This window comes from Lampetra fluviatilis, chromosome 60 (genome assembly GCF_964198595.1).
Source record: "Lampetra fluviatilis chromosome 60, kcLamFluv1.1, whole genome shotgun sequence".
Lineage (NCBI taxonomy): Eukaryota > Metazoa > Chordata > Hyperoartia > Petromyzontiformes > Petromyzontidae > Lampetra > Lampetra fluviatilis.
In genome coordinates this window covers 3,641,436-3,655,601 of record NC_136334.1, presented here as the reverse complement: position 1 = coordinate 3,655,601, position 14,166 = coordinate 3,641,436, and the positions used below count along the sequence as shown (strand labels likewise).

Sequence of the window (14,166 nt, the reverse complement as noted above, 5' to 3'; positions counted from 1 at the left end):
CAGCAGGCGTCAGGGTCGGGATCAAACCCACGACCTCCTGTATACCAAGCGAGGTAGTTAACATCTCCTAGCCACCGTGATGATGATGAGAGAGAGACACGCAAACTCCAAATATACAGCAGGCGTAAGGATCGGGATCGAACCCACGACCTCCTGTATACTAGGCGAGGTAGTTAACATCTCACCACAGTGGCGCCCATCATCAGCACACGCCTGCCCCCGCGCACATCCGACGAGAGCCCCCTGAGTGGAAAGCTGCAAAGTTGCATACGAATTAATTACAATGTGGGATATTTTTACAACATTTGCCATTGTTCAAGTAAACCAGTGCAAGGCCCCTGGGCCACTGGCGGCCCCTGGCGGCTTTTAGTGCAGCCCCTGGGGTGCGGCCTCCTCGACAATGCACAAATGTGAACACACCCCCCACCCATCATCATCGTGCTGCTGTCAAACCCAATGGTTTTAAATGTGTGGCGGCCCTCACACTGATGTATTATTGCCAAAAGTGTTCCACCCCCCCCCCCCCTTTGAATATGAGTGAAGAACACTGACATACACATTTATTCTGCGCTAATGTCATCAAAACAATAAACGAGAAATGACCATCAACGAAAGTGTTACCGACACAAGACTGCCGACAGGGATGCCCTCTCGACTGCCTCTACCCGTGAATCCCATCTTTGAGAATTTTGCTTCAGTGCTCACTGCCCTCCATAAAATTACTCGAATGCAAATACGAGCAGAATTATTTTCTCTCTCTCCACCGATAACACGTGTCGTGCGTGGTCTTCGTCCCATCTAAGCACCGTCCAGGCTCAGCTCCTCTTCCGAGATGAGATGAGATTGGCCACATTCCCGGTGAATTTGTCATAAGCAAGGCAGGGAGCTGGGCTGATGAATCAAAGGGTGGCAGGTGATGGCACGCAAGTGGCTTTTGATGATGGAAAATAAAGCGTTTGTTTTTTTTTTGCAGTGCGATGTAAATTCACCAATCCCGGTAGTAATTATCATCATTGCGGCTGGTGTTCCCATAGGCTGCTAGCTTTTGGCCAATTCGCCTGGCATTTCAACTCGGTGATAATCGTAATACGTAGGTAGCCTCGCAGCAATATTGTAACTGATTTAAACTGGATAGTGGATCCCTTTCACAAGCGTTTGAATACAATTCAATAGCCACGTGTTTTGGTGTAGGCTGTGAATGGTAAACAGGCAGCTGTGCTGTGTGTGTGTGTGCAGGTGCGCATCAGGCGCGTGTGTTTGGACGTGCTGTGTGTGTGTGTGTAGGTAGGCAGTACTGTGGGGAGCAGTGGCACAGTGCTTGGCTCGCTGCGCTACGGACCCAATGACCTGAGTTCGAATCCCTCTCCTGACCAATAATAGTGGTGAATATCTGAACCAGTCCTGGGCCTCCCCTAAGTCAAATACCTGGTGCGGTGTGTAAACATCGGTACTAGGGGAGACAAAGGCGGCCAGGCGTGGTGCTGGCCACCCACCCCCTCGTGTGTCGTGCCAGCCTTCATAGGTGCGCGCTAACAGCACCTGCCCCATGGGTCCGCTAAAGGCTATACGTGGGTGGGGTGTTGGATCTTTGTTTTTGTAGGTGGGCATCAGGCGCGTGTTTGCGGAGGTGCTGCCCTCGCACAAGGTGGCCAAGGTGGAGCAGCTGCAGGAGAGCGGGCAGACGGTGGCGATGGTGGGCGACGGCGTCAACGACTCGCCGGCGCTTGCCCGCGCCGACGTGGGCATCGCGCTCGGCACCGGCACCGACGTTGCCATCGAGGCGGCGGACATCGTGCTCATCCGCGTGAGTCACAACGACAAACTAAACCATTTCGATTTAAAGCTTTCGTGACTGCAGGGATTCATCTTCTTGGTTCTTTCGGTAAAGTCACGTAGAAGGGAAGTAATAAAATAATAAAAATAAAACATAATAAAATAATTCTCACGACGTTTGGGCCACAACGCAAGCAGCCGTCCTCAGGTGTGTTGGGGAGACAGCGTCTTCACCTGAGGACGGCTGCTTGCATTGTGGCCGAAACGTCGTGAGAATTATTTTATTATGTTTTATTTTTATTATTTTATTACTTCCCTTCTACGTGACTTTACCGAAAGAACCAAGAAGATGAAACTAAACCATTTAGTTTATTTTACCGGGTAAGGCCCGCTGAGCTATATAGCTCTTTCTTTCAGAAGCGACCTGGCCATCGCAATTGATAGCCCAACAACGGGAAGCGGCTTATCGTCACGTGGAAATGTGCAGCGGCCAAATGCTCTTGAACGCGTGACGTTGATTCTAAATGTGGAGGGAAAAACTGGAGGATCCGGCGAAAAATCCCCACGTGACCACGGGGAGAGAAAAACACGCAAACCGCACGTATACGGGCGTCAGGGTCGGGATCGAATCCACGACCTGTATACCAGGCATGGTAGTTAACATCTCACCACTGTGAGAGAGAGACACGCAAACTCCAAATCTACAGCAGGCATCGTCAGGGTCGGAATCGAATCGTTGTTGTGTAGGGAACCTCATTGCGCATTTTGCAGCAATGCGAGTTTAATTCCCGTTGTGGTTTCTACCCAATGAAACGTGGAGACCGAGACCTGTCCATCGGGCCCGTGTCTGCCACCAGTAGCTGCAGCAGAGGGAGGCAAAGTTGGCCCGGGCGTGGTGCTAGTCACCCGCTCGCTTTTGTGCCGTGTCCACCTTCATAGGCGCTCACTAACAGCACTCGTCCCTGCGGTGTACTCGAGGCTATACGGGAGGTCTTTGTCTTTGTAGGTGTTGAGCCTCGTCCGCGTCTGTTGTGCGCAGAACGACCTGCTGGACGTCGTTGCCAGCATTCACCTCTCCAAGAAGACGGTGCGACGCATCCACATCAACTTCGTGTTCGCCCTCATCTACAACGTCGTCGGGATCCCCATTGCTGCAGGTTCCCCTCGGCGCACCGCTCACTTACCCCCCCACCCCCCCACCCCACGTGCGCAGTGCAGTACGAACACCCTAGGAGTTCTCTCCGGGACATGCGTGCCCAAGCGCTCCCTCCGTGCCCCTCTCTCCCGCCCATCCAGCAAGGGCTGTTAGGCCGGGCCGATTCTCGATGCAGCGGAAGGCCATTGAGCATGGCTGGCTACGTACGGTGCGAAAGTAATTCAACATAGAAACAAGGCAGGACGGAGACTTCCCTCGCGTCTGTGTATATGTATGTACGTTGAACTGTGCGGAGCTGCTGGTTTGCTGCCATATGTGGAACTGGAGCTCCCGGTGGAAGCTTGCCGTCCTTCCCTTTCAGCCTTTCGGCGCCCAAAAGAAGTCTTCTGTTCGAGAGTAGTGTTCAGGGTCAAACCCTTTCCTTCGTAGTGGCGGCCGAGGATTTACGCTGTCGACGGGAGGGGAAGGCAAGCCCTCTTTCCCAAACGTAGTAGAGAATGAGTCCGAGTCTTGGGTGGCGAGGGGAAATGTTAAACAGGGATGTGATGAGTTTTCACAGGAGTTTTCAGTTTCAGTTTTCAGTTTCATTTATTTGGTATAGCCCTGTGACCAATTGGGCTCTTGAATCGGGTGCAACCGCAACAAACAAAAAACTAAAACATGAACATGAAAACATCTTAAAGTGACTATGTGACTATGTGCAAACAGAAAATCCAAGAAAAGACAGCAAAATATTGCAGAAAAAGCACCGTACACCAAAGCCGTGTGCAAAAATCCCAGTGGGATGCAAGTCAAACGACAACAACCACAAGACAACTTAGATTAAAGCCATCATTCTAACTCCGTACTACAACAAACAAACATGGCGTGTGTATCAGAAGGAAGCTACCCGAAGAATTGGGATTTATAGCAGAGTAGATCTTGTAAACATCCATTGATGTGAGTCGGACCCAATCTTTTTACGACCATAAAAGTGGACTTCTCATCCACGGTCAGCTGGAGGAAGAATTGTAACTTTTTGGACATTTGATCTATTGGTATGAATTAGTCGTAATTTTGTGACCCTCCTGGTTGGAAAGTTGGGATTGTGGTCTGGGATGGTGGACCTCGTGTGATATTTGTGCTTTTTTTGTTTTGGTGCCATTTCTAAATTTGTATATTAATTTATGGTTTTTCTTGGGAGTAGTAGTCGTAGGATTTTTATTCTATTTGTGTAGTGGCTGTATATAGGATTTGGTACTTATGTATAATTCATGTGCAGCATTATGGGATGCTATTAGCGTGAATGACGCTGAATATTAAATGAATGTATTATTATGAACGGCCAAATTACTCAAGAATATCACCAATTTGAGGACGCGCTTGAAGTTTCTACAGCCTTTATTGGACATGGCGCTCATCTGTCTGTCGCTGTCGGCTAAGGATTAGATCGGTTTACCAGTGGCCAGGTTGGTGGTGTGGGATGAGGCCAATGAGTGGAAGGCGTTGATTTTTTTATCCGCACGGGAGATTGACATTTGAGAAGGTTGCAGTGACGCGTCCTCGACAGTAGGGGGAGTGTGCTTGTATGCAAGTGTGTATGTATATTGAACTTATTTCGCACCGTACGTAGGCAACCATGCTAATCGGAGGTGCAGTGTTGAGTCTAAGGGTAGTGTTAGTCTATGGGCAGTGTTAGTCTATGGGTAGTGTTGAGTCTGTGGGTAGTGTTAGTCTATGGGCAGTGTTAGTCTATGGGCAGTGTTGAGTCTATGGGCAGTGTTGAGTCTATGGGCAGTGTTGAGTCTATGGGTAGTGTTGAGTCTATGGGTAGTGTTGAGTCTGTGGGTAGTGTTGAGTCTATGGGTAGTGTTAGTCTGTGGGCAGTGTTGAGTCTATGGGCAGTATGTACGTGGAACTTCTTTCGCACCATACGTAGCCAACCGTGATAATCAGAAGTGAGGGGGAAGTAAAGTGTCAGGTCTATTGAGGCTACCTGGGGCTGTCTGCAGCACCACCACTTTGGCAACAAACTAAACACAAAAAGCTGTTCTAGAGAAGCATGAGCATTGCAGTCGGCCGCGGAAGAGCATCTGAAAGTGCGTGATGCGGTGACCGTCTTTGTTCAATGGCTGAGCCAAAAGCCACTTGCTGCGTGGATGACCGGAGTTCGTGTGATGCTTTATGCCCCTTGACGAGATGAGCGAGGTATTGCGGGTCATTGAGCGCGACCTAATAACGGATTCGTTCGGCAACCAGAAGCCACCGCAGCTCGGAGAGCATCGGACGGATCCGGGCGGATCTTGCGGTTATACCCGTCACAACACGTGCCGAAAGTTGAATGCTAAGGACGCGCAAAACTCCGCGAAACTTCGCGTGTCTGTATACCATTCCGCGCTCACTTGCCCCGCGCCTTCTGTGCCCCGTGCCGCCATGTGCAGGGGTGTTCATGCCGGCGGGGCTAGTGCTGCAACCGTGGATGGCGGCCGCAGCGATGGCTGCCTCGTCCGTGTCTGTTGTGCTCTCGTCGCTGCTGCTCAAGAGGTGAGCTAACGCCCCGCCGTCTGTAGTGCCGTGACCTACGTGCGTTTGGCGGGGGTACGGTTGACGGCGGCATTGGCAAACAGCTGTGAATTAAGTTATTTTTATTTTAACCTGGTAAGGCCCCACTGAGCCATACAGCTCGTTTTCAGACGCGCCCTGGCCACAAATGATAGCCCAACGAGGTGGCTTATCGTCACGTGGACATTTACAGCAGCCATATACTCGAAACGGAGGAAATTCCACGTGAACACATGGAGAGAGAGAGAGACACGCACACTCCGAAATATATAGGCGTAAGGGTCGGGATCGCGAGGTAGTTTACATCTGGCGACCGTGGTGCCCACGGAAGTACCGCAACACCAGGTGCGTGGATAATATTGATCGCGAAAGCCTACGACTACGTGTTAAACTAACCAACATAATATGGGAGACCTAGGTTGGGAGGGGGGGGAGGATAGTGGGGGAGAGGGAAAGCCGGGCAGGGTGGGTGGAGAGAGACGCTTTGTTAATTTGGATGGTGGGGTCTTCAGCTATCGACTCCGAGTCCTTGACCTCCCAAGGGCCGGGATTTCCAGAGCGCTGGGTGCCGTGCGGATAAAATCCCGTTGGTGACCCCGGGTTCGGACCCCAGACCGCCGGTGCACGCCAAGCAGGGTGCCGTCGGTGGCTCTCGGAGAATGAATGTCCGTGAATTCATTTGCTTACATCATGAGCCGAAATGTCCGGACGCGCAATCGTCGCGTGCGCGTTACGTGTTGCGGCGCGAGCAAATCTGTCTCGGCGAAGCAGGAAATGTGTGCACTGGTCGTGCGGTGGTTTCACGGTTGTGGTCTCGCGTCCATCTGCGTGCGTGCGGTAGTGCAGCGGGGAGCGGTAGTGCAGCGGTTAGCGCGCTGCACTATGAACCCGGTGATCCGTGTTCGATTCCCGCTCACGGCCAACACCAGTGACGAGGATCTGAACCGGTCCTGGGCCTCCCTTTCATTGACTCAAAGGTGGCCGGGCGCGGTGCCGGCCACCCGCCCCCTCGTGTGCCACAGTGCCGGCCGTCACAGGTGCTCGCTGCGCAGCGCTTGCCCCAGCAGTCTGTTCAGCCGGAGGACCTTTGTCTTTTGTCAGGTACAAGAAGCCGAGCCGCCTGCGCCTGGAGGCGCAGACCCGGGGCCGCGTACGCGAGTGCAGCCTCTCGGAGGTGAGCGTCGCCGTGGGCATGGGAGACCGTCCCGCCTGGGTGGACGGGCGCACCTCCCCCAAGCTGGGCGTCTGGGACCGCGTCAAGTTCATCAGCCAGACGTCCATCGCGTCGCTCACCGCGGACAAGCGCATGGCCGGCGGCACCGCCGCCCTCTCCGTGCAGCTGCTCGACCGGCACTCGCTGCTCGGCGACGGCGGCTCGCACCACGAATTCACGACCGACGTGTGAACGGCGCGATGGCTGGGGACTGACCGTCGTTGGCCGCTGTGGTCGATCGCCGTGCTCGCCTGTGCTGGGAGAGAGCCCGTCGAGCGTGAAGCCTCCACCGCCGCCCCTCCCTCCCCCGCACCTCCCCGGTCCTTTCCCCAGCGGTGCATCTTGTGCAATAACGTGATGGCAACCTTGAAGTCTATCGCACGCTTGCAAGACGAGGTTTTTAGCTCGAACTTTTACAATGTAAATACGTTGTTGGACTTGCCGACATGTCGTGGTTTTAGTGAAGTCACGAACGAGGATTTTTTTTTGTTTTCGCCTGAAGATTAACGTGAAAGCGAGCACGCGATGTCGCCTCCTGCGACGCTCGTTTCGTGCCACGGGAACAGAGAACCGGAACTTTCCCTTGTCTAGGACCCTCTTTAAAAAAAAGAGTCCGTGAGACTCCGTGAAGCTTTCCTGGGTTAACAAGCATAATCAAAATAATACTAATTAGTGTGAACGCATTCCATTCATTCATACCGACAGGGAGTGGCGTGCTCGATTGCTCTCTCTCGCTCGCTGCGCCCTGTTTAGCCTCTTCATATAAGTTTATTTTTATTACAGTGCCTCTGCACGAGGTGCATTACCTCTCGTTATACAATATTTGTATGGTTTAAAAACGATAATAATCCTGTTTCTGCATCTAAAATGCAAAAACATGGTTATTAGTTTGTTGTCCTTTCCCCGCACCTCCGATTAGCACGGTTGGCTACGTACGGTGCGAAAGATGTTCAACATACATCCGTACATAACATGAATGGGAGCGATATATAAACTTGCTCCGATCTGCAGATGGGGGAAATGGCAATTTTTTTAACTTGAGTCCTTTGCAAAGGGTGACGTATCGTGTAATTGATGCCGAGCGTGCAGTTATAACGGTGTAATGTGTAAGGGGGGGCAGCAGGGTGGTGGAGTGGTGGCGCAGTGGTCACGCTTGCACCTCAGCCAGAAGGGGAGGCCAGGGTTCGATTCCCGACACGGGCGCCCTTCTGTGTGGAGATGTTCGCTCTCCCTCTGCTCTGCGTCGGTTTCCTGCAGGTTTTCTGGTTTTCTCCTACAGCTCAAAACAACATACAATGTAACTGGTATTGACAAAACATCCAGAACAATAACAAAAAATACTCAGTTGGGATTACGCACAACAGCAGCAGCAACAACATTGCCCCCCGGCCCCCACCCTGCTGCAAAAACCTGGCAGGATCATCCTGAACCTTGAGACTTTCCTGGGTAAACAAGCAGAGTCATAGTAAAATGTGAAACTAATGCAGTTGTAAATGGTGGACAGAGAATTTAATTAATTTCAGCTTAATCAAATCGGAGGGAGTGGAGGTTGATTTCCCTCCCTGCCGCCAAATAACTGTAACCGCATTGAGTCGAGTGTTTTACGCAATTTTACCAGTAATTATTTTAGTATCCATTTGCATGTATATATATTTTTTAATGAAATCAAAAACATTTTACCTAGCCGTGTTGCTCAAGTGATTCGCTCGACGGTTGCCGTGATGAAGGTAGTTTTTTTTTCTATACACGGTAAGAAGGAGTCAAGATTAACCGTGGAAATGTTTTTCATTGTTATTATTTGCGTACCCTGCCTCATAGCCATGGTTTCAAGATCAAACGACAAGAGTGAGGACATTGGAAGCGATGCAGAATTTCCAAGCACTTTCGAATGTGCAAACGAATTTAAAAAATCAACGTGTAACATTTGCACGTTTGCCAATGACCCGTCATCCGCATAACCATATTTACTGTGGGCCACAGCCATCGTTGGCCAATCCACCAGGCACGGTTAAACTCTCTTGGTAGATCTCAGAGGGCTCCGCGATCCACCACAAAGCCATCACCAACAATGACCCTGTTCTATACAGGGACTCCTCTACTTACGAGCAGACCTGTCCGTATGTCCAGTTGTCTGTTCAGACTGCCAGTCGTAAGTTCAGCCACCGTGCAATAGATGGCGGTGGTGGCATTTACATCTGCAGAACGTGAAGAACCAGTGGCATCTACAGGAGATTATACAACGTTTAAAGCTTCCAATCAAGATTGGACGTTTAAAGTCGTTCCCCGTGTGTAGTGCACATGCCGTACAACGTGTTTTAGAATCGACGGGAGTAAAGTTGGACTTACGAACCCAGATCTCCAGATCCTAACTCGCTCAAGTCGAGGAGTTCCCCGTGCACGATTTAGTTTACGTACCCAGGGGTCAGAAACCTGCGGTTCCGGTGTAGCGTGCGTGGCTCTTTGGCCCCTCTGCCAGGGTTTTATTCCCAACCCCCCTCCCCCCGGCAGGCAGCCGTTGTTTTAAATCTTAAACGTCATTTTACTCAACGATAATAGGCAATTTATGAGATATGATAGGCAGTGGGGTCACTATGGAATGTCTCGGTGACGAGATAAATGTGTACAACAGTCACGAATTGGCTGTGTCGGGTGGTGGCGGGTTTAACGACACATTTATATTTACGCGATCTACTAAGGGTGGGGAAAAAATCTAAATAGACGCAGTTCATTCCATCACCTATTTTGTTTATATTCAAGTCAGAATTTGTTTGTCATCTGCTGTATAACCGCCGTGTTTGTGCACACGTAACTCTGCGCGTGTGATGCGTCTCTCGAACTATTTGGCTCTGACTAAAAAAATGGCCCTTGTTGAAAGGTTGCCAATCCCCTGGTTAATACCAAATACTAGTGCCATCTATTGTTCGACATTATCTCGTTAGTGGCCGTCCATAAATGACATCACTCACTTGGGGGGGGGGGGGGGGGTCAGACATTTGTGACGATATGTGACGAGTGGGGGGGGGGGGGGTTTGAGAAATCTGACGTCGCATCAAAATGCGCAATTTTAAATAAATATAGACAACACGTTCTACTTAATTAAATAGACTATTTAATAAATGTTTTCTCCAACATCAGAGTGCAGCGCCACATTAAATACGCACTACATTACTACAATGACAATAGTTTAAAGCGATTTGAAGCATGTTTTTTTGGGGGGAGGGGGGGGCAGAGCTTTGTGACGTCATATTTGAGGGGGGGTCTGACTTTGTGTGACGCCGTGTGACGAAGGGGGGGGGGGTGGAGGTAAAAAATCGTCCAAAATCGCGTGACGTCATTTATGGACGGCCCCTTAAGATATGAACTTAATTCTCGTTCGGGGCTTTTTATTTGCCGTCGGCCGAAACGAGAATTGTCGTCGGCTTAACGGTGTCCGACGTTTGTCCCGATTTGTCCCGAGACCCACAAATGTATCGTTTGCGACCGTCCCACCCATGGATCCTGATTTACGTCTTGGCCACCGCCGCTGTAGAGTTCAGTGTGGAGAGGTCTTCCGTGCCACCTCTGTCTCAAACGCTGGTGGGCCCTGCAGCATCACGGGTGGGGCATTGTGCCAGACAGAGGGAGTCACGTTTATAAAGTTTATTCCACTCCCCCTGCCTCCAATTGAGCTACGCTGCTCTTCTCCAAGGGTCAACTCAGCCGGCAGACAACAACAGCGGCGGCAGCGGCGTCTTTAAAAAGAATCTAGCAGCGGGGAAAATGAGAGCATTTGGAAGATCTACCTCGTAAGCAGCAGCTGTAGCTAATTATTCAGAAAAGTTCCCCATTTCAAAATAGGAAAAAGAAAAATTCCATGGCGAGTTCCGCACATTATCTGGCGTCGGTAGAGCGCGAGCTCCGAGTGAATGGCCGCGGCGATGTCACGCTGGTAAGATGCAGCGGGGCAACGTTTGGCGCGGTGAAGTGTTGGTGAGCTGCAGCGAACGCCGCGTGCGACGGGATCGGGTCGACCGGCGGAGCGATCGCTCTCCGCTCGCCGTGCGCCCTTGCGTCGTGTGTCCATCTCCCTCTCGGCGATTACCGTGCCAACTACCTCTTCCACTATGTCTGGCGTTCTGGATGGTGTTTCGTTTTAACGTCTTTTTATTGCTGAAACAATCGAATGTTTTAAAGTGCAATTGATGTACACGTTATTCTGGGGGGGTGGGATGTCAGAGACCATGTGTGACGGTAGTTACCTCCTTACGACGAACTGCTCGCGGACCTGCGAAAGATGTCGCTGCCGCTTTAATGCCCCCCCTTGGGCGTTCACTCAAAATAGGTCTCGTGACGATTTGAACCAGGCCTTTGAAGAAAAATGTATCCATCATCCCCGGGTACTTGGACCATTGGTATTTTTTTATGGGGGTGGGGTGGGAGGGGATCTCCAAGTGAAATGCTAAAATCAACTTCACACAGATTGCAGTGTATTTTTATAGAACGCCGTGATCACGATTGAACGATTGTTGCCCACGGGGCCACCGACGTACCACGGATGTCTCGATAATCTCACGCGCGGGAGAATGTGTTGCCGCAGCTACTGGGCTCGTTGTAAACGGAGTGCCGTCAAATGCGCAGTTCGTAATATTCGAGGTAACGCTGCATCACGGGAAGGTCCGTTCGGCGTCAAGAATGTGCAGTGGCGAGTTCCGTTGCTTGTAAATTAGCGTAGGGACGATGTGAAAGGTGTCAAAAATCACGGTTTCGGTGCATCCTGTTACTACTTGCAGTAATTGTCGTGTTGTGCTTTCTGTAAATGCACGTCGTGCTGGTTTGTCCTTCCATAAGACTTTTTTTTGGGGCGGGGGGGGTGTTAGATCGCGTAAATATAAATGTGCTGTTAAACCCGCCACCACCTGAGTTACGACGTTTCGCCTGTAATTACGTAACAACCCTTACCGATTGGCTGTGTCGGGTGGTGGTGGCGGGTTTAACGGGACATTTTTATTTACGCGATCGAACCCAAAGCAAACTCTATTGTGGATAATATCGGTCGCGAAAGCCCTACGTGTGTTTTAACTGGTTTGCTCTTCTCTGCGTGATGTCGATCGAAACACGTGTGCAGTCACGACCTTGAATGGCCTGCATTGAATGGATCGACAAGTATTAACTGTTAGCATTTGTACTCTTTAACCCGTGACTGGCACTTCATTAGGGTACTGTAAAAGGCACTGTGGTTTGAACATCGTTGTTTTAATTACTGAAATTGTAATTTGTTCATAATCAACGTTTTTGGGTTTAGATCGCGTTATTTATAAATGTGTCGTGACCCTCCACCACCCGACACGGCCAATTAGTAAAAAAGTGTCACGTTGACAAAAGACAACGTGACACTTTTTTACTGATTGGCCGTGTCGGGTGGTGGAGGGTCACGACACATTTATAAATAACGCGATCTAAACCCAAAAACGTTGATTATGAATAATATTGGTCAAGAAAAGCGTACGTGTTAAACTGATTGTAATTTGTGTCGATGTGGGCAATTTAAATAACACAACAGCAGGATGATACATCCCACTTCATAAATCTGTGTCTATAGACGTCAGAGATTAGAAGTTTTCTTTACACAACCCATTAACCGCACGGGCTTCTGGGAGTGAATCGTTTCAGCGGCGATGATTCACTTCCGTACAAGCACACACCCTTGGACCATTTTCGACATGCAAAGTCTCATCAGCAGTCAGGCGTGCTTGGGATTAACTGTGATGAACTGGCAGATGTTAAATACAAGGACCATCTCTTTACGGATAAAATGAGTCCCTAGTCTGACGAAAAATCATACGATACTTATATCAAAACAATCATTACCGTCGTGGAGAATATAGATAATGTAATAAGTAGAGTATATTATTTCGTTCATTTTGCCATGTCACTGATCCAATGGGAATAATCCATATCAGGGCATGCGCTAGGTGTCTGCTGGGTTTGGGCCCTGCACCAACTTAATGACCCTTGGACACCACCCAAAGTCAAAATCCTTGGCGGCATGAATCACCACGGTGGCTATGAGATGTTAACTACCTCGCCTGGTGTACAGGAGGTCGTGGGTTCGATACTGACCCTGACGCCTGCTACATATTTGGTATCCGGGTCCTCCGGTTTTTCTCTCCACATTTAGAATCAACGTGCGTTTTAAAAGTATTTTCCAGCCGCTTCGTTGAACTTTCATTTGTGATAGCCAGTTCGCTTCTGAAAATGAGTTATATAGTAGATCAGTGGGCCTTGCCTTTTTAAATGTTTTATAGTTTTACCATCGCAGTGTGCCCCCCCCCCCTCCACGCACAATGGCTCGACTGGCCACACCACCCGTAAAGAGCAGGAGCCAAGTGCGATTTGGATAAAACTGCAACCGCCGCTGAAGTTCGTATTTTTCATTATTAAAAGCATAAACAATCAAAATACAAATAACACTTCACTTTTGCAAAGTGCCACCCTCTATAACCACCCTCTAAAACGTTTGAACATTTCCCCATAGCCCCCCCCCCCCCCCATTGCTGTGCCCGAGTTTGTTCTTCAATTGTTAACGCCTTTTGCAGCACTTTACTGTTGTGTATTGCCCGGCAATGTCACCAAAGTCACTGAAAGAGGTGTGTTTTAGCACTTGTGAACCCATGGCTTTTCCATGTGAACCATTCTCTATTTTGCGACGCAAATTCATATGATGTACTCAGATTTAGATGTCATCGTTGCTTCCTGCCCACAGCGTTTCTGCACAAAATCCCATGAATGTTTGTTACAGTTGGTATAATTGCTTAACGGTAGTAAAAAAAAAACCTGATTTTTCAATCGCTTAAAAAGGAATTCTGTTCAGCCGATTCGCAAAGCGCTGGGCGTTGTGCAGCAGCGATCGTGCTGCATTCACAGCCGAGACTTTGCGGCGGTGCATACGTTATGCGACCTGATATTCGACTTGAAGCCAGTCTCTTGCCCATGCCTCCATTATCCCTTACTAAAGCGGTCGCTGCTGGGATTGGTGGTGTATTTGAATTGCACGGCGATAAAGGTCTGACCAAGCATTTTATTTTCCAATCGTCAAAAGCCACGAGTGGATTTTGACGATTGCCGGCTTTTAAATCGGTGTACAAGCCACAGCGGTGCGATTGTGGCCATGCAACCAAAACTTTGGAGCACTCATTCAACAGAGGAGGAACAGCAGAACGACACCAACTCTCTTTCCTGAAGGCTCTCGTGGTGGTGGTGGCTTACAGACCTAGACATTGGCGTTTAGCTGCCGAACATATCGCCATCGTGCGCAAGAATAGACCGCGTGCGAGGATGGTAGCCTTGCCTTTATTGATATTTACATTGAAATGCATTCATAATACGAATGACACTTTCATTTTATATAGTGTCATTCATGCTCATCGCATCCGATTAACCCTGTTGCCCGTGGAAAAGTCGGCGGCAATGCGGCCCCATCTCCTCGGATCTGGGGATCTCAACA

The 14,166-nt window shown here is 49.8% G+C and overlaps 1 protein-coding gene across 3 annotated transcripts in view; it reads left to right on the top strand.

Annotated features, from left to right (window-relative positions):
* LOC144951024 (copper-transporting ATPase 2-like) overlaps positions 1-9,639 on the top strand; it is an 85,867-nt gene extending 76,228 nt beyond the window's left edge. For all 3 annotated transcript variants that reach the window (XM_078881261.1, XM_078881259.1, XM_078881260.1), the window contains 4 exons: positions 1,601-1,804; positions 2,813-2,930; positions 5,350-5,452; positions 6,572-9,639. In XM_078881261.1, the coding sequence (XP_078737387.1) occupies positions 1,601-1,804; positions 2,813-2,930; positions 5,350-5,452; positions 6,572-6,875 (729 nt within the window). In that variant the 3' untranslated portion in view covers positions 6,876-9,639. The remainder of the gene's footprint in view (positions 1-1,600; positions 1,805-2,812; positions 2,931-5,349; positions 5,453-6,571) is intronic.
* Positions 9,640-14,166: the final 4,527 nt, after the last annotated feature.